This window comes from Bubalus kerabau, chromosome 10, assembly GCF_029407905.1.
Source record: "Bubalus kerabau isolate K-KA32 ecotype Philippines breed swamp buffalo chromosome 10, PCC_UOA_SB_1v2, whole genome shotgun sequence".
Lineage (NCBI taxonomy): Eukaryota > Metazoa > Chordata > Mammalia > Artiodactyla > Bovidae > Bubalus > Bubalus kerabau.
This window is the reverse complement of record NC_073633.1, coordinates 22,202,250-22,223,171: the sequence shown is the minus strand read 5'-3', so window position 1 is coordinate 22,223,171 and position 20,922 is coordinate 22,202,250. Positions and strand designations below refer to the sequence as shown.

The 20,922-nt window shown below is 37.8% G+C and overlaps 1 protein-coding gene across 4 annotated transcripts in view; it reads right to left on the bottom strand.

The window, feature by feature from the left end:
* Window positions 1–1,155: 1,155 nt before the first annotated feature.
* Window positions 1,156–20,922, bottom strand: part of LRRC49 (leucine rich repeat containing 49) — a 161,883-nt gene continuing 142,116 nt past the window's right edge. For all 4 annotated transcript variants that reach the window (XM_055536862.1, XM_055536863.1, XM_055536864.1 and 1 more), the window contains 3 exons: window positions 18,686–18,795; window positions 10,393–10,546; window positions 1,156–1,816 (listed from right to left, as the gene is read on the bottom strand). In XM_055536862.1, coding sequence (XP_055392837.1) covers window positions 1,613–1,816; window positions 10,393–10,546; window positions 18,686–18,795 — 468 coding nt within the window. In that variant the 3' untranslated portion in view covers window positions 1,156–1,612. The remainder of the gene's footprint in view (window positions 1,817–10,392; window positions 10,547–18,685; window positions 18,796–20,922) is intronic.

Here is a 20,922-nt window from a genome sequence, read left to right as displayed (position 1 = left end):
TTGTTTTTCATCTCAATGTCACTCTCAAGGTGGGCTCTCGTTTCTATAACAAATAAGACAGAAACCCGGGGAGGGGTCACTGTTTACCAGTCAGATGAGAGTTGGTCTGTATGTTTCAATTTGGAGAGATGGAGGATCCTCAGCAAACACTAACAGTTCTTCCTGTCCCAGGGCACCAAAACTGTGGTTCAACCTGCTTCTAGAAGATGACAAAGAATAGCTTCATTTACTTTGTGGTCACTTTTAAATGCATTATCTCATCTGATCCTCACCATAATCTTATAAGATATGTGCTATCATGAGGAAACTGAGGTCCAGATGGTTCACAAGCTAAAGTGGGAGCTGAAGTGCCACGATACAAGCCCAGGACAGTGAGACTTGAAAGGCCGTGTTCTGAAACATGGCTTCCTAAACTTGAGGCCTTCCTAAACTTGAGGGTGACCAAGAGCTCTTAAGGACATAGGCCTTTCTTAGTGTAAGCAAAGCAGCTTACCTTCCTTCCCTTCAAGCGTTTCCATAGGACTCTATCTTCCTGTAACTTCTGTTTTCATTTTCCCATATCCTGGTGATCCATACAGCTGCCAGGTGAAATCTGAGCAAATCGGAGAATTCCTATTTATGGACCTGTAAGATTGTGTTTCTAAAGTTGTATCACTTCTGGGTATGGTCATGGGCTCCAAAATCACTAGCATCAACCAGGACAACCCCCTGCTTATATCTTTATATCTTATTTCTCTGTTTGATCTTCAACTGGAATTAGAAAAATTCGAAACTTTCCCTCCTAAATCTCTAATACTTTTGAGATACAGGTACACATGCCTGCCTAGAAAAAGAGCCTCAGAGTAGCCAACAACAGAAAGAGACACCATTCATAGAAGCAGACTTACTGATTAGTCACTGCATTTTACATACATACACTCAGGATCTCTTAAGGCAAACGCACTTTCTTCTTGTCCCTGTTTGGACTCATTTTCATATTTTCTGCTCATAGTGACCCCCAGGACTTCCTGTGGTACGCCGAGGATGCATCCTTAGAAGAATGAGGCCTCTTCCTACATAAATAAAGAGAAGGGCTCCTCCTACTCAGCTAAAGAAAAACGTACAATAAATATGACAATTCTGACTGGATTAAGGAGGCAAACACATTTTCCTTTAAACTAATTTATTAATAAGTTTATTCTTCACTCATAAAAAAGAACATATTTTTGGCTTTGAAATCATGACATAAAATAAAGAGGTAAGTAACTAAAAATTATCAGCTGAAAGTAGACAGAGGCAACTCACGCTGAACCATGAGTGAACACTACGTGCTTTGGGCTGTAGCAGGGGCACCAGTCAAATCAAGAACCCGAGACTCAGGGCCCATTCAAGGGCCCTAGAGACTGCTCAGTTCCCAAAGGTTGTTTGGTCAACATATATAGGAATGAATTTTCCCTTTTGCTCTTTCCTTCCTAACCTTTAACTACAAGAACAGTAGGCAATAAATGCTTTGATGCTCGTCTTTCTAGCTTGAAGGAAAAGTTTTGTTGTTGTTTTAACATTTTTTAACACACATATTTTCAACCATCAAAAACATAAAACTAAAAATCTCAATTGTAACTAAAAGCCATTTCTATTTTTGGTCAGTTATCTGCTGTAGGCAAAGCTTCATATAGGAATTTTTATTGCGGATTTCTATAACTGCATCCCTCACAAGCTCAATGAACATCTGTGGCCAAAGTTTCTGCAAAGCTTCATTTTTCATGTTGATTTCCGTGGCTTCCTTCACAAGATCCTCGATATACATCTTGCAGAATTTCTTTTTTTCCTTTATTTCCTATTAGAAAAAGAATATTTTACATTGAATCATAATTAAGCCCCAAACCAAAGCAACAATTAGCTGAACCAGAGAAGCTTGATAATCTATTCTGACCCCACTCCTCAGAGCAGGAATACTTTCCTAGACACTCTGACACAGAGCTCTGCTTGAGTAAAGATAGCAGCTGAAGGCTTCCTTCTTGCCAGTCCACTCCCAGCTCTGTGGGACAGCTCTGTTAAAAATATATTTCTTGGCAACTATGAGAAGAAAACTTCCAGTTGAGCTAATATGAAATTCATTTGCTAATTGTGGGGAGAAATAAAGATTTTAAATTGTATTTAATAAGTGTTTATTTATTGGAATCACTGGAGCATAACTACAATTTCTCTGTTGATAGACCTTCTCTCTCAGTGCAGGCAGTTTCCCTCACACAAGTCAGCTGAATGTACAGATTCACGGCTTCTAATGGTAAATGATACTAACAACATTAATTAACATGAGGTTAGTTAATGTGCATGCGTGCTAAGTTGCTTCAGTCATGTCTGACTCTCACAACCCTATGGAATGCAGCCCACCAGGCTCCTCTGTCCATGGGATTCTCCAGGCAAAAAAACTGGAGTGGATTGCCATGCCCTCCTCCAGGGGATCTTCCCAACCAATGGATCAAACCCATGTCTCTTACATCTCCTGCACTGGCAGGAGGGTTCTTTACCACTAGCACCACCTGGGAAGCCTTGAGCTCAGTTAATATCTATATACAAACACGAAATATCCACACTCTGACTTAATTCCATATTTTAGGAAAGGATGTAGTGATATATTACACTGACTTATATGACTGAGAATATTTGGACAAAGTTGGGGGGAAGTGTACAAGGAGAAAGAGGACATATATACAAGCCTGGGACCCAGAACTTGGCCTTCAGATGAGACAATGCACCCACTCAACTTCTGGGTCTGGCAGTCTGCAACTGAAAAGTGAAAGTGAAAGTCGCTCAGGTGTGTCCGACTCGTTGCAACCCCATGGACTATAGAGACCATGGAATTCTACAGGCCAGAATACTGGAGTAGTTAGCCTTTCCCTTCTCCAGGGGATCTTCTTAACCCAGGAATCAAACCCAGGTCTCCCGCATTGCAGGCGGATTCTTTACCAGCTGAGCCACAAGGGAAGCCCAAATGAAAAACCTGGGTTCAAAACACAACAGAGGAAGTTTGAGACCTGAGGTAATTGGGGCATTGGGCTTCGATTTCATCCTAGAAGCTGAAAGAAAGCCATTTTAATTAATGCAAGAATTTGACACTTAATTTGGCTATTGATACTTTGAGTATTCAGGCACAATGATGGAAAATGCCATAATATATATGGGAAAAAAACATGAAATAGATCAGATAATCAGCATTATAGGGGAAGCAATTCACATAAGTGGATAAGGAAATAAGTAATAAATGTCAATGAGAAAATAGGTTTAACTAATTGAAAAACGATCTACTAAAACCTCCAACTCAAATCAAAATAGCAAAATAATTTTTAAAAAGTTAAATTTAAAATATCAACAAATACTGCCCTTAAAATCTACTATGAAGGTTTATAGTAACAAGGAAAATGCTTACACTATAATGTTAAGTGGAAAAAGAAAAGTACAAAATGAAATTTTGATAGAGGTTGGGTTATATGAGTATATGTATTTGTCAAAACTTAACAATTGTATACCTAAGATTTTATTTCATTGTATATAAATTATGCCTCAAAATAAGAAACTATATGAATTACTGAACTCTAATGATCTGCTCCTTGCAGTCCAAGGAACTCTCAAGAGTCTTCTCCAACACCACAGTTCAAAACCATCAATTCTTTGGCGCTCAGTTTTCTTCACAGTCCAACTCTCACATCCATACATGACCACTGGAAAAAACCATAGCCTTGACTAGACGGACATTTGTTGGCAAAGTAATGTCTCTGCTTTTCAATATGCTATCTAGGTTGGTCATAACTTTTCTTCCAAGGAGTAAACGTCTTTTAATCTCATGGCTGCAGTCACCATCTGCAGTGACTTTGGAGCCCAAAAAAATCAAGTCTGCCACTGTTTCCACTGTTTCCCCATCTATTTGCCATGAAGTGATGGGACCAGATGCCATGATCTTCGTTTTCTGAATGTTGAGCTTTAAGCCAACTTTTTCACTCTCCTCTTTCACTTTCATCAAGAGGCTCTTTAGTTCCTCTTCACTTTCTGCCATAAGGGTGGTGTCATCTGCATATCTGAGGTTATTGATATTTCTCCTGGCAATCTTGATTCCATCTTGTGCTTCCTCCAGCCCAGCATTTCTCATGATGTACTCTGCATAGAAGTTAAATAAGCAGGGTGACAATATACAGCCTTGACGTACTCCTTTTCCTATTTGGAACCAGTCTGTTGTTCCATGTCCAGTTCTAACTGTTGCTTCCTGACCTGCATATAGGTTTCTCAAGAGGCAAGGAGATCAGCCCTGGGATTTCTTTGGAAGGAATGATGCTAAAGCTGAAACTCCAGTACTTTGGCCACCTCATGTGAAGAGTTGACTCATTGGAAAAGACTCTGATGCTGGGAGGGATTGGGGGCAGGAGGAGAAGGGGACGACAGAGGATGAGATGGCTGGATGGCATCACTGACTCGATGGACGTGAGTCTGAGTGAACTCCGGGAGTTGGTGATGGACAGGGAGGCCTGGCGTGCTGCGATTCATGGGGTCACAAAGAGTCGGACATGACTGAGTGACTGAACTGAACTGAACTGAATGATCTGCTTGCTAAATCATTTAGGGAGAAGCATGGTAATGTGTGCAATTACTTTGAAATAAATTTAAAAAATAAGATGGATTATTGATGGATAGAGGATGGGGAAAAGCATAGATAAGTGATAAAGCAAGTACATGGTACAGTACAGTACTAACAGTAGAATTTAAGTTTGGGGAATGAATGTTTACTGTAAAATTATTTCAACTTTGTCATATATTTGAAATTTTCATTAAAAAGTTACAAAAATATATTCAATATTAATGAAAGGAAATATACTGAAGTGTCATTAAGATTGTCTTAGGGTAGTGGGATGAGTATTTCTACTCCTTTTTTCTACTTCTCTTCCTTTTCCAAAGTTTTACAGTTTATAAAACAAAAAATAAATGTTTTGGATTCTTGATTAATTAACAGAAGTTAACAACGAGTCCCAATTGTCACTAACTTCCTCTAACAGAGGCACATTTTGGAAATTTTCTTATGACATATAAGATTTCTCTAAATAATCACCATTCAGGGGTCAACATGCTGATCTGATTTGATTTAGTTCATGTGCTAAAAGCAACAGGTCATGCATTGACCTATCATAAAAATATGCACAGATTCCAATGGGCAATAAATAACAGATGGTTCCAGCTGGTGACTTCCCTGGTGAACCGAACTTCACTAACTCTGAAATATTGTCTGGGACCTAGTCATGTGCGCTAAGTTAGCTTATCAATGAGAACAGCATTTAGCTGCTCCCTTTTAACACTCAGTAAATTTGGGAAACAAGGAGAATACCAGGAAGAAAGATAAGTGTGAATCACTGGAGATCAAAAACTAAAACAAGCAATATTTTGCAACGAGCAATGTATTTACATAAGTAGAAGACCTCTCTTACAGACCTCTCAGTTTCTTAAAACATGATTTTGAATTTTTAAAAAGTTTCTAGCAGTAGGACCAGAAAATTTTTATAGTAATAAAGGATAAGAAAAATATAAAGATATTTAAATGATTTTTGTTAAATAATTTATATATAATACGAATTAAACTTTTCTAATTGGCATAGTGCAATTTTTGGTGCTGTAATTTACAATTTTGTGCTAGTTTCTTCCATGACTTCTTTATAAACATGTTGATACAGAATTGTATCTAATATATACTAACCCTTAATTAGTAAATGTGTTTGAAAGCATCTTTGCTTCATCATTTCTTCTCTCCACTAAGCCAATTACTCTGCATCTTCATGCAGTATACTCTAAAACTCATTAGGTGTCTGCCAGCACAACTCATTCTGCATGTACAGAATGATCCTCTTAAGAGCACATTAGAGATACTTCTCTTGCCCTGACCTGTCAAGAAGTTGCTCCTCTTTGAATAATGCTTTTTCCATTCTCAAATGCTTTCACACATCATACACTTATTCTTTTTCTATCCCTGTAGGGGGTCATAAAACAAGTATTTCACAAGTTCAATCCTGATGAGATGAACTCTACAATATTGTTTATGTTAGTTCATTGAACTAAAATTTTATTGTCATGAAGATAGAAAAAAGCAGGTCATGGTAGACTTGTTATAGAGTTATTTTAACAATAATGGTACTTGTATAGGAATTTAATCCATATCTCCATTTTATAAACGGGACTCTAAGGTTAACAAAGGTTGAGAGACTTGCTCAGGATTAGCCATCATCTACTAATACCTACCTGGAGAAAATGCTAATTTAGCTCTTGAAGAACCTGCAGTCTAGTTGGAGAGATATCCTACACACATTGAAAGCTTAACTAAAAGAAAGGAAACAGTACATGAGTGCTGGATGAGATGTGTAGACAGCAAATACCACCAGTGTTCAAAGAAACAAGAGCCCTTTGTGCTGGGGTGGTCAAGACGACTTCAGGAAGCATTCAGGATAAACTGAAAGGAGCCAAGGCCAGCAATCAGAAGGCCTGAGTCCTAGAGGCAGTTCAGTCAGGAATTCACTATGTGAGCCTCAGCTGTTCACCTAAGTTTCCAGTTTTCCTCAGCTGTCTAATAACAGGATTGGATTCTTTCAAGTCCCTTTCAGCTTTCCATCCATCTTAAATCTTTTTCAGAATGAGTCAGGACCTTGGATGAACACCTACCAAGCAACAGAATTATACGTGTCATACGTATAGTGAAAGGGGCGGCTTATCCTGATTTGTGAGAAACTTACTTCAAGTAATTCCTTCAACAACTCAAGATATACAGAGGAGAGAGAATCAGCACTTTGTGTTGCAGTGATTAAAACATCTTTCAGGAAGTGGGGAATGCTACATTGTGAGTCAAGAGAAAGTGATTAACGACCAGGACAAGGTCTTTCAGGTAATAAACAAGTGGTGGAATCATGGGCTCAGATCCAAATCTCCTAATGGCATATTATTCTTTCCAAATGTTATGTGGCTTCAGATTTTATTTTTCCCTTTGATACTTCTCAAAACAGGAGTCAGCATTGCTATCTTTACTTCTTGATTGCTTATTTACCTCTCAAACCACTTTAATCAAGACTCTGCTTATATGACTCCATGGAAACTCTTCCTGTTTTTTTCAAATAATGACCTCTATTGCCAAATTTATCAAAATTTCTCCCTACAGTTTGTGCCCTTGGAGGGGTGGGGGTTAGAAAATCATAGCCTACCGAATCACGGTCATATTTTCAACTGTTTTTTAAGTGAGAATTTTAAAGTTTGCTTTTCATATTTGGGTTTTTATTTGATCTGGAGTTAATTTTTTAAATATGGTTTTTAAGAAAGTACACCATAGTAGGGATATGTATTTCTGATCTGATATTTCATTTCCTCAATAGCATTTATTAGCTAGTCTGTCTGTACTAGTCAGCAATACCTGATATCTGTACAAAGTTTTCCCACAAACATGGGATAGTTCTGGCTATTTTGTCCATGGATCTATGAATCTATTCCTATATGGCCTCAATTACTACAGCTAAAAATAGTACTTCATATCTGGTAAGGCAAGTTCTCTTCACTTATACTGTTGTGTTATTTTAAGTCCTTTGCTCTATCAAACACCTTTAGGATCAACTGATTAAGTTCTACAAATAACTTTTCTAAATTTTTATTAGAATTGCCTTATACTGATGGATTTAGGAAGAACTGACATCTTTACTATGTAGAAAGTTTCTGTTCATAAACATAAACCATCTATTTAGTTCTTCTTCAGTGTCTTTCAATAAAACTTTATAATTTTCTCTGTGGAAGGCTTGTACATATTTTAAAGAAAGCTGAGCACCAAAGAATTGATGCTTTTGAACTATGGTGTTGGAGGGGACTCTTGAGAGTCCCCTGGACTGCAAGGAGATCCAACCAGTCCATTTTAAAGGAGATCAATCCTGGGTGTTCATTGGAAGGACTGATGGTGAGGCTGAAACTCCAATACTTTGCCACCTGATGCAAAGAGCTGATTCATTTGAAAAGACCCTGATCCTGGGAAAGATTGAGGGCAGGAGGAGAAGGGGATGACAGAGGATGAGATGGTTGGATGGCATCACCGACTCAATGGACATGGGTTTGGATGAACTCTGGGAGTCGGTGATGGACAGGGAGGCCTGGCGTGCTGCGGTTCATGGGGTCGCAAAGAGTCGGACACGACTGAGCGACTGAACTGAACTGACAGTGTTTATTGTCATGGTAAATGGTATATTATTTTAAACTTATTTTTGAATAAGTAACACAACCTATACGGGATTGTTGGTCCCTTTTCTCACTGATTTCTAAAAGTTCCTGATAATTTAGAGAGATTAGTTGCAAATTATTTCTTTCGTTTGTTTTTTGTCATTGCTTATTTTATCTCTCTAAAGGTCTTTCTGATCTCAGTGCTGCACATAAATCTTTCATGGTTTTTTGTAGATATTTTACCCTTTCATTATAAACTTCAACATCTCTGACTCATTTAGAATTAATGCGGATGTAAGTATAAAGTCTGAATCCAGCTTTTTTTCCCCCTTAATTCCGTAGTTATTTTCAAATCACTACTGGGATAATCCTTCTTGATTTGTTTGAGATTATTCTTTATCATATAATAAATTTTCTTTTTTATCTAGATGTACATTTGAATTTTCCATTCTATCTCATTAGACTATCTTTCCATAAACACCCTGTTTTAACTGATAAGATCATAATACGTCTTAATTTATCTAGTAGTGCTAGTTTTCTCCCCATCATTTTTCTTTTTAAGAGTTTTTATGGTTACTTATGTTTATTTTCCCACAGGTACTGTAGGATCAATTCAATGAAAAATTTTTGGCTTCTTATTGGGATTATATTAAATTTTAAATTACTTTAAGGAAAACTGACTTTTAAAAATTGGAGTTTGGTTTCTTCCCACTGCTGTGTTGAAGAGAATCAGCCATACGTATACATGTATCTCCTCTTTGTTTCGATTTCCTTTCCGTTTAGGTCACCACAGAGCACTGAGTAGAGTTCCCCTGAGCTACACTCTCCCGACTTACTGATTTACATTATCCCTGCATATGTCTATCTCCTCCATCAGAACGTGAGATTCATGAGGATAATAACAGCGTCTTCTTACAGTCCAAGTATTACACGTGACAGGTGCTCAATACATGAGTTTTGAATGTAAGAAAGGATAACTATAAAGATGACTTCAAGTAATTCATTTCAAATATTTAAAGAGTTTTCATAAGGAAGATATTTTCTCTGTTTCCTACATAAGGCAACATCAGCATCACTAATTCAAAGTTATTAGGAGGCAGCTTAACATGGGTAAGAATTTCTCCACTGTTGGAGTTGCTCAGTGATATACAACTACCTCATGAAGCAGTAACCTTTCATGCGCTAGAATTTAAAGCAGAATCTTTTCAAAACATCCTTCAGGATGCTATAAAAATATTGTTGCATTGAGTTAAATGCTTTTCAAAGTATAATCTTTAGAGGCCTATGGGTTCCAAAGAGATTCTTCAGGTCTGGGAATGAGGTGAGGAGAAAGGAAAAGAATAGAAGATCCAATCAAACAGAGCTCTGAACCCCATCTACAACAGGAGCAACTCTGCTATTTTGCTTTCTTTTGACATAATAAGTTTTCAGCTACAATATAGTTTGAATAAAGAATCTCACAACCATTATAAAACATTTGAAAAATATTTGGCCAATACACACTCACACAGCCCCCTAAACCCCTCAAAAACTCTTGCAAAATTTTAACATCTTATTTTTATATAGATGGCTTGTTTCTTCACCTTTATCTGATTTCCATCAAGGCACACCTGCATGGTTCTCTTCTTTATAATTCTGCAGTCCCCTAACACAACATTCCCTCAAAAAACTTCTGAACACATACAGGAGTAAAGAATTGGTTCTAGCCTTTCTGTCTAAAAGACTATAGTGGAAACAAAATAGGTTAAAACTATGTGACTAAGAACACAGAAGCTAATGCTGTAGGAGAATAAAATAGTGAATTAAAACCTCAAGGACCTAGGCAAAGAGAACAGAAATGGAGGTTCTGTTGTGTCTTCTGCCAGTCTGGCACAGGCTAGGAAAGTACTCAGAGCAAGTCTATTCCAGTTTTCTTAATTCAGAGATCTGAATCCTGGTCCTACTTCGGTCTAAATTTTTGGTACCTATTTCTTTTGAATATTTCTTTTCTGCTTAAATATATTGAACTAAGGGCTCTACTTCTCCCTAATTCCTTGGTGCCTACTGCCCCCAGCTCTGGATATGAGGCTGACTAACATTCCAGATTTTAAAAAGGTTATCTTAAATGAGTAGGAGAGAAACATATAACTCCCAAGTCTCAAGCCATTTGGAATTTATCCAGGCACTAAGTTCCCAAGATAATGGTAGTTTTACCTCTAGCTTTTCAGTATAGAAGTCTCTCGTGGTATAATTCAGTGTAGCACGATTTGTGTTTTCTCCCACAAGTCTCTTGCTATCATTATTTTCTTCACTGACAATACCAGGTTTTTTCCCTTTGGTTTCTAGAAGATATTGGAATTGCTTCTTCCTGTAGAAAGATGGTAAAGAGACTTAGATAGTTACTTATCCAATTGGTGAAAATGTCTTTTCTGTTGATTTTTGAGGGTGGCATATGTTTTTTTGAATATCTGTTTTATGAGTTTGAGTTTTTAAAGTCAATTCACTACTCCAGTTTCTCTACTAATTAAGTTATATAACTCAAATTCTTTTGTTTCACTACCAATCATCAACAAAGACATGTCTCAAGCATTTCTAAAATGAAAAAAACTGTCTTTAAAAAATCAATATAAAACTTAAACAACACAGAACACACACACAAAAAGCAATGAAACACACAGTACGCCAAACTTCCATAGTCTTAATATCCCATGAAACATGTTAGTTACACATCTTATAAATCACAAAAAATAGTTCATAATTTCATTATGCAGCTCCGTAGTATTATCCATAGCTACAAATGGAATGGAATACTGGTTTAAGTTTAGGAAAAGCAGAACGAAAATACTTCTAGCTGTTAACATATCAAAGGCAAGATCTCAGCAGGAGGTAAATAATGAAACAGGAAGCTTCGTTTGATCATGAAGAACATAGACAGTGTTCATAGTATCACCTGCAGACCCACAAGCCTCGAATTACAGACGACAGCAACTTATCACTCATGAAGGTTGCTTTCTGGTTTCTACCACTTAGGGTGTCTCTCAGGGAAGTGATGTAACTACTATGAACTGTGAACTGAAGACTGGGAGCAAAAAGGGAATATATCTTTTAGAAAATGTCTTCATTTTTCCAATTTAATAAGAGTATAACACAGTGATTTAAAAAATTATAAGGAGTACATATTTTGAAAAGTATGAAGAAAAAGCGTAAAATCATCCATAAATATATAACATATAAATCTATATAAATCAGTAACATTGTTCACATTAGACATATTTCCTCCTAGACTTTCTCTGTGAATTTTTGTAAAAAGTTAAGATCATACTAAACATCCAGGTTTGTATACTGTTTTTGCTTAATGCTATATAATAAGCATTTTCTGTGTTATTAAAATTAATATTTTAATAAATGAATAAAATTTAATTGTGATGTAGGTCAATTTATATGATCAATCTCGTTTACTGGATATTTTGGTAGCATAATTTTCTCACTCTTATAAAGAAGAAAGTAATATAGATATTTATCTATACTTATTTTATTGATTTTTAATTATGAAAGCAATATACAAGTTATCCATCACTTTCAGTAGTGTTTTCAAATAATCAGTTTTTCATTATGTTTTCAATGTCATCATCTCCTTTATTTAATTTTCTTCAGGATTATTTTGCTATTGTTTTCCTAACTTCTTTAGATAAATGTTTAGCTCCTTCATTTTCAGTCTTTATTCTTTCCTAATGTACTCATTTCAATACATATATTGATTTTAAAATCTCACAATACTATTATCATTGCTTTATATAGTCAATGTTTATTTACTTTCTTTCATCCCACAAATTTACTACTTTCTTTGCTCTTTAGCTTTCCTTGCACATCAGAATTTCTATCTGGGATCAAGTTCTTTCTGCCTTAATTAGAGACTATCACTTCTTCTACTGCAGGAATACTGATGGGAAATCTCTTAAAATCCTTGTTTTAGAAACTAATACAATAATTTTAACAAAAAGAATAATAACAAAACAGAACAAACCCCAAAAGATAATTCCAAGTACTACATACATACAGTAAAAAGTAAGCTTCTGCACTATGAAATCCTACTGTTCTCAGTTTAACTCCTAGAGACAATCATTTCTAAAAAATAAAATATTTAAAATTACACAAGGAAATCTCTGAAGTATATGTTCTATTTCTCACAAATTGCAGCATACTATACAATTGTTCTATATCTTATATTTTTAGTATTATTTCATATCAGAACTTCTAATAATTTTCATATCTGCAAGTAATTGGTCCTTTATTAATGGACATGTAGCTGGTTTTACAAAAGGCAGAGGAACCAGAGATCAAATTGCCAATGTCTGCTGGATCATCAAAAAAGCCAGAGAGTTCCAGAAAAACATTTATTTCTGCTTTATTGATTATGCCAAAGCATTTGACTGTGTGGATCACAATAAACTGTGGAAAATTCTGAAAGAGATGAGAATACCAGACCACCTGACCTGCCTCTTGAGAAACCTATATGCAGGTCAGGAAGCAACAGTTAGAACTGGACATGGAACAACAGACTGGTTCCAAATAGGAAAAGGAATACGTCAAGGCTGTATATTGTCACCCTGCTTATTTAACTTCTATGCAGAGTACATCAGGAGAAACGCTGGACTGAAGGAAGCACAAGCTGGAATCAAGATTGCCGGGAGAAATATCAATAACTTCAGATATGCAGATGACACCATCCTTATGGCAGAAAGTGAAGAAGAACTAAAGAGCCTCTTTTTTTTTATTTTTAAACTTTACAATATTGTATTGGTTTTGCCAAATATCGAAATGAATCCACCACAGGTATACATGTGTTCCTCATCCTGAACCCTCCTCCCCCCTCCCTCCCCATACCATCCCTCTGGGTCGTCCCACTGCACCAGCCCGAAGTACCCAGTATCGTGCATCGAACCTGGACTGGCGACTCGTTTCATATATGACATTATACGTATTTCAATGCCATTCTCCCAAATTATCCCACCCTCTCCCTCTCCCACAGAGTCCAAAAGACTGTTCTATACATCAGTGTCTCTTTTGCTGTCTCGTATACAGGGTTATTGTTACCATCTTTCTAAATTCCATATACATGCGTTAGTATACTGTATTGGTGTTTTTCTTTCCGGCTTACTTCACTCTGTATAATAGGCTCCAGTTTCATCCACCTCATTAGAACTGATTCAAATGTATTCTTTTTAATGGCTGAGTAATACTCCATTGTGTATATGTACCACTGCTTTCTTATCCATTCATCTGCTGATGGACATCTAGGTTGCTTCCATGTCCTGGCTATTATAAACAGTGCTGCGATGAACATTGGGGTACACGTGTCTCTTTCCCTTCTGGTTTCCTCAGTGTGTATGTCCAGCAGTGGGATTGCTGGATCATAAGGCAGTTCTATTTCCAGTTTTTTAAGGAATCTCCACACTGTTCTCCATAGTGGTGTACTAGTTTGCATTCCCACCAACAGTGTAACAGGGTTCCCTTTTCTCCACACCCTCTCCAGCATTTATTGCTTGTAGACTTTTGGATCGCAGCCATTCTGACTGATGTGAAATGGTACCTCATAGTGGTTTTGATTTGCATTTCTCTGATAAGGAGTGATGTTGAGCATCTTTTTATGTGTTTGTTAGCCATCTGTATGTCTTCTTTGGAGAACTGTCTATTTAGTTCTTTGGCCCATTTTTTGATTGGGTCATTTATTTTTCTGGAATTGAGCTGTAGGAGTTGCTTGTATATTTTTGAAATTAGTTGTTTGTCAGTTGCTTCATTTGCTATTATTTTCTCCCATTCTGAAGGCTGTCTTTTCACCTTGCTTATAGTTTCCTTTGTTGTGCAGAAGCTTTTAAGTTTAAGTAGGTCCCACTTGTTTATTTTTGCTTTTATTTCCAATATTCTGGGAGGGGGGTCATAGGGGATCCTGCTGTGATGTATGTCGGAGAGTGTTTTGCCTATGTTCTCCTCTAGGAGTTTTATAGTTTCTGGTCTTACATTTAGATCTTTAATCCATTTTGAGTTTATTTTTGTGTATGGTGTTAGAAAGTGCTCTAGTTTCATTCTTTTACAAGTGGTTGACCAGTTTTCCCAGCACCACTTGTTAAAGAGATTGTTTTTAATCCATTGTATCTTGCCTCCTTTGTCACTAAAGAGCCTCTTGATGAAAGTGAAAGAGGAGAGTGAAAAAGTTGGCTTAAAGCTCAACATACATGGCATCCGGTCCCATCACTTCATGGCAAATAGATGGGGAAACAGTGGAAACAGTGGCTGACTTTATTTTGGGGGGCTCCAAATCACTGCAGATGGTGACTGCAGCCATGAGATTAAAAGATGCTTACTCCTTGGAAGGAAAGTTATGGGATGACCCAGAGGGATGGTATGGGGAGGGAGGAGGGAGGAGGGTTCAGGATGGGGAACACATGTATACCTGTGGCGGATTCATTTTGATATTTGGAAAAACTAATACAATTATGTAAAGTTTAAAAATAAAATAAAATTAAAAGAAAAAAGAAAAAAAAAACAATAAAAGATGCTTACTCCTTGGAAGGAAAGTTATGACCAACCTAGACAGCATATTAAAAAGCAGAGACATTACTTTGTCAACAAAGGTCCGTCTAGTCAAGGTTATGGTTTTTCCAGTAGTCATGTATGAATGTGAGAGTTGGACTATAAAGAAAGCTGAGCACCAAAGAATTGATGCTTTTGAACAGTGGTGTTGGAGAAGACTCTTGCGAGTCCCTTGGACTGCAAGGAGATCCAACCAGTCCATTCTAAAGGAGATCAGTCCTGGATGTTCATTGGAGGGACTGATGCTGAAGCTGAAACTCCCAATACTTTGGCCACCTCACGTGAAGAGTTGACTCATTGGAAAAGACCCTGATGCTGGGAGGGATTGGGGGCAGGAGGAGAAGGGGATGACAGAGGATGAGATGGTTGGATGGCATCACCGACTCAATGGACATGGGTTTGGGTGGACTCTGGGAGTTGGTGATGGACAGGGAGGCCTGACATGCTGCGGTCCATGGGGTCGCAAAGAGTGGGGCACAATGGAGCGACTGAACTGAACTGAACTGAGTGAATTTTCATATTTTTGTTATTTAATATTATAAACACCGTAATGAAAATCCCTGGATACCTATGTTTGTGCTGTCTATAACTTTGTGATCAAACAACTTTTTTAAAGTTTTAAGGCAGTTGTATCTTGTTTTATGAGAATTTGCTTGTCTTGTTTCTTTGCTTTTCTAATTGCAATTGTACAGGTTTTTGTCTCATTCTTTTTTAATTTTATGATATTATCATTACAGAAAGTTATGTGCATGAATATGCTTTTTGAGATATATGAAGATTTTCTTTGAGTTTAAATATATGTTCAATTTTTGAAAGTTTTAAATAGGTATTTAAATAGGCTTTTTTTCCCCCCTGAATTGGGAATAAATTTCTAGAAATAAAATTCTAAATACATTTATTTGGTACAATGTGTTAAGTGAGTTATTCAAACCCTCAGTATTCTTTTCTAATTGTGTTTATTTGATCAAATGATCAAATAGGTTAAATATTTACCACAATAATGTGAATTTGTTAATATGTACTTATATTTGTTAACATATTTAGAAGCTGTGATCTTGGTTACATTAAGTTTCATAATTATCTTTTTTGGTGGATTTTAAGTTTTTGATATCATCAAAATGACGGGCTGGATGAGTTACAAGCTGGAATCAAGATAGGTGGGAGATACAGCAACAATCTAAGTTATTTGGATGATATCACTCTAATGCTGTAATGGCAGAAAGAGAAGAGGAACTAAAGAACCTCTTGATGAGGGTAAAGGAGGAGAGTGAAAAAGCCAGCTTAAAATTAATATTAAAAATACTCAGATCATGGTATCTGACCCCATTCATTACTTCAGGGCAAACAGAAAGGAAAAAGGTGGAAGTAGTGACAGATTTCCTCTTATTGGTCTCCAAAATCACTGACTGCAGCCATGAAATCAGAAGACGACTGCTTCTTGGCAGGAAAGCGATGACAAACGTAGTGTGTTGAAAATCAGACATCACTTTGACAGCAAAGGTCCATGTAGTTGAGGCTATGGTCTTCCCAGTGGTCACGTACGGTTGTGAGAGCTGGACCATAAAGAAGGCAGAGCACCAAAGAACTGATGCCTTTGGACTGTGGTGCTGGAGAAGACTCCTAAAAGTCCCTTGGACAACAAGATCAAACCAGTCAATCTTAAGGGAGATCAACCCAGAATAGTCACTGGAAGGACTGATGGTGAAGCTGAAGCTCCAGTATTTTGGTCATATGTTGCAAACAAAGTCCCTGATGCTGGGAAAGATTGAGGGCAGAAGGAGAAGAGGGCACCAGAGGATGAGATGGCTGGATGGCATCACCAATGCAATGGACATGAACTTGGGCAAACTCTGGGAGATGGTAAGGGACAGGGAAGTCTGGCATGCTGTGGTCCACGGGGTTGCCGAGTTGGACATGACTGGACAACTGAACAACATCATCAATTCTATCACCACTAGTAGTAATATTCCCATATTTATTTATTGTTATTTGCCTGTTATATATTTTCCATCCCTTTATTTTCAACCTTTATATATTGCTTTAGGAGTATGTCTCAAAAACAAAACGAAATTCAGTTTTTAACCCAAGCTGAGAGCTATTATCACTTAATAGAATTTCATTCATGAATATTTATTGTGATAACCGACATGTTCATTTTTTTCTTCCCATCCTGTTTTTTTTGTTGATCAGTGGTTTTTTTCTTTTAATGATTTAGAAATTGTACATCTTACCTTCTTTCCTAATGGTAGCCCTTGAGATTTGAAAACACATAGATAAACATATACTTTTCTATTTCTCCCAAACAGGGAAAGAAACTTGGCAAACTTCAACACCCTTTCTCTGAGGATATTCTGGGATTATTTTTTCAGGTTATTAAAGTTTTTTGCATTTTGTGCTGTGCTTAGTCGCTCAGTCATGTCCAACTCTTTGCTACCCCATGTACTATTGGCTGTCAGGCTCCTCTGTCCATGGGTATTCTCCAGCAAGAATACTGGAGTGGGTTACCATGCTCTCCTCCAGGGCATCTTCCCAACCCAGGGATCAAACCCAGGTCTACCTGCAGTGCAGGCAGATTCTTGACCAACTGAGCCACCAGGGAAGCCCACTTATTAATGAGTCTTTCCACAACATCATTTCTTTAATTCAATGCTTCCTATTTCTTACATTTACTGTTCATTTTGTAGCAGCACCTCGCTCAGTACTTTTTTCCAGAATGTTCTGTGGGCTTTTTATGAGAGTTCAGCTCTGCCAATCAGATACACATGGGTAAGCTCTGAAATCAGAACTGAACTAAGTGGGACATTAAGCACGCCAGATACCCCTTTTATTGGTATGAATCATAGTAGAGCCAAGTTTTGAGGCAGGGAACGGAGAACTCCCTGACCCCTGTGTGAACAGTGGAGGCCATGGTTTAGACAAGCATCCTGACCCCCCAGCTCCCAGACTGTAGCCAAGGTGGCAGTGTCCTTGGTGGACTGGCTCTGTGGTATCCTTGTGGGATCCCCTCCAGGCCCAGGCTAGAGGCTGCTTCCCTGTCCCTCTCAGTGACTTTGTAGATAGCTCATTTCTTGTATACCAGTTGTTTTCTCCTTTCTCTGGTCAGGGTGAATTACCTATAATGGAGGCGTGACTGGCACGCCATCTTTGGCTTTCCTCTTTCCACGCCGCACCCTGTCAGTCCGTGTTTTCTGTCAGGTACACTTCTCTGTATTTTTCAGTTATCTTCTCTATTCTTTCTTAGTTCAGACCCTTATAACCTCTCTCCTGGAATACAGACTGGCCTCCTGAGTGGTCTCCGTTCCTTCCATCTCGATCCTCTCAAATGGCAGCTCTTCTAGAACATGAATCTAACCACATGATTGTTGTGCTTAATTACAAAGCACAGTATTCATTTTGTTTTTCATGGATTTCTGGGCTCCTCAAAATCAGATCACAATCAATCTTTCTACTTTCACTCTCTATCACAATTCACAATCATCCTATGCTCTAATTATACTGAATTATTTACAATTCCCTGTGCCTTTGCAGATCTCCTTCCCTCATACCCTGTATCTGAAAAAAAGATTATTCATTCCTGATGAGCTAGAAAAACGTTAACTCCTTGTGAAGCCTTCCCCAGTGTTCTTCCAAAGCATAATCTCTCCTATACTCTTACAGCCCTCTCTTACAACATCTGAAATGTCTTATCTTATTAGCTCATAAACTAATAAGTTAATTTATTAGCTTATAAGCCACAAAAAAGCAAGAACTTTATCATATTCATCTTTATATCCCCAATACTTTGGAGAAGGCCAGACAAAAACAAATTTAGGATGTTTGTGGAATGAATAAATAGCACGATTAAGAAGTACGTGTTATGTATTACTTTGTCTGGTGCAACAATACTTCTATAAAAATTATAGAAATGAAAGTTTACCTGGCATCACCCAGTATTGAAATCAGACGGTACTGGGGTAATTCAGAAGATGCTACATGGGCTAGGATTCCAAACAGCCTCTCAGCCATTATCATATCATTTTGCGTCACCTGAAGAGACAAATAGGAAAGGGGTAAAAAATGACATTGCCTCTTAACTTGATACAACTAACACAATCTCATAGAAATGTCCAGATTAAATATTTCCTTGTAGGGACTTCCCTGGTGGTCCAATGGTTGAGAATCCAATACAGAGGACACCAGTTTGAGTCTTGGTTGGGGAACTAAGATCCCACATGCTGCAGGGCAACAGAGCCTGCAAACCGCAACTACAAAGCCATGCACTGCAAGGAAGACCCCACATGTTGCAACTAAGACCTGATGTAGCAGCCAAAAATAAATTAATTAATTAAAAATTTTCTTTTCAGGGAAAATACATTCTCCTGGGCTGTAAGAAGAGAGTGAGTTCTGACTGATATTTCTCTTTTTTCCCTGAGCTTGATTAGAATGTAGATTTACAAATGTGGCTTATAGTGATGGAAGAGGGCTGGGAGGTGAGGTGTTAGATCTGACTTAGAAGCCATGGTTCCTGAGGATTATACTTGAAACACCTTAAATTCTTAATGAATTTTTTTTTTTTTTTCAAAAATCCCGAAGCTTCTTTGAGTAGAATGATTTAAGGGGGAAAATCTCAAGTGTCAATGGAATAGATTAACTTTAATAATGTGTTGAAGGCAAGTCAAGGTGTTGTTAATATCTTGTTCCTGAAAGGATAATTTCATCCCTTTCTGAGGGAATGAACATTGGATTAGGAATGGCACTCCTGCTCCTTCTGAAGTTGCATCCACCTTTCTCCCCACAAGGAATAATTTGTCACAGGTATATTCCCCATGTGGGCTCGTTCCTGTGTTAACCAAGAAACTGCTAAAAGCAAGACTTATATTAATATCTGGGCATGTTTTAAATATAAAATTAGGTTTCTTGCATTTTAAATACTATTTCTTTGCCAATAGAATTCAGTGGTCCCAATCAGGGGCCACTTTGGCTCCTAGGGAATGTTTGCCAGCATCTGGAGATGCTTTTGGCTTCTTGCAACTGGTGCACAGATGCTACCAGCATCTAGTGAGTCGAAGCCAGGGATGCCGTCAAAGGTCCCACAACGTACGGGACAGTCCCCAGAACAAAGAATTATCTGGTCCAAAATGTCAACAGAGCTGAGGCTGAGAGACCCTGGTACATCCTGGATCTTTAAAAACTTTATTCTTAACACTTGTTATAACTACCTACACAGGGATTTTCTGGAAAATAACCCATAATTCACAAGCGACTTATACATATGAATCACTGCAGACTGACTCTTTCCCTTCCTTCACTAGACTTCAGCAGTTACTGAGGCTGCAGCTCCCTGGAATCATTCCTTCAGCTGACAGCTAGCTTGTTTGGTCTAACATAGTCACCTAGTGGCCAGTGTAGGCCACTACTCCATCTTTTCCTCTTGATGCTCACAATGCTCACTCTCTCTCATACAGAGAAAAGCAGAAATACAGTATGACACTATCACATACTGTCAAGGATGAGATAAGCAGTTTTATCCCAGGTCTTTTATTAAAAGGTCAAATATTCCTGGGCATAGACATTTTCAGAACTTTAAATCAGAGTACATTACATTGGTTCTTCCTCATTCTTCTCTACTTTATATCATTATATTATACTATTACTTCCTATTTTAAGGTTTTATAATAACTATTTTGTCTCCAGCAGTGATCCACATTTGGGTAAATACAGTATTTGGGGTTAATCAAGATAATGGTTTGACCATTAACGAGGGAGAATTCCTCACGTATAGCTAAAATAACTACCCTACAGTCCAGGCTAGCTTTGTAAACTTTTGGAACTATTAGATCTGACCAGTGACTTACAACCTCTCTGGGGAAGTACCAAGAGGGTACATAAAACTAAAACCAATCTCTTGAGAGCTAGTTGGAGAAATTAATAGTCATCTGAAGGTTCCAGGTTTGCCCTACATCTTCAACAGATGGCTGATCCTGGGGTCATGGACCTCCCATAGCTGATGCAGATTTCACATGGCTCCTGTGTGCTGATGCAGGGACGCCCAGTCTGCTGATGGCATGCTGGGGCGCTCGCGCTTTGGGCCAGAGCTCCTTGTAGTGCATCAGTGGCAGGGGCTGCAGCTGCTGTTGTCGCCCTGCATAGCTCACCTTACAATAAGGAGCTCTG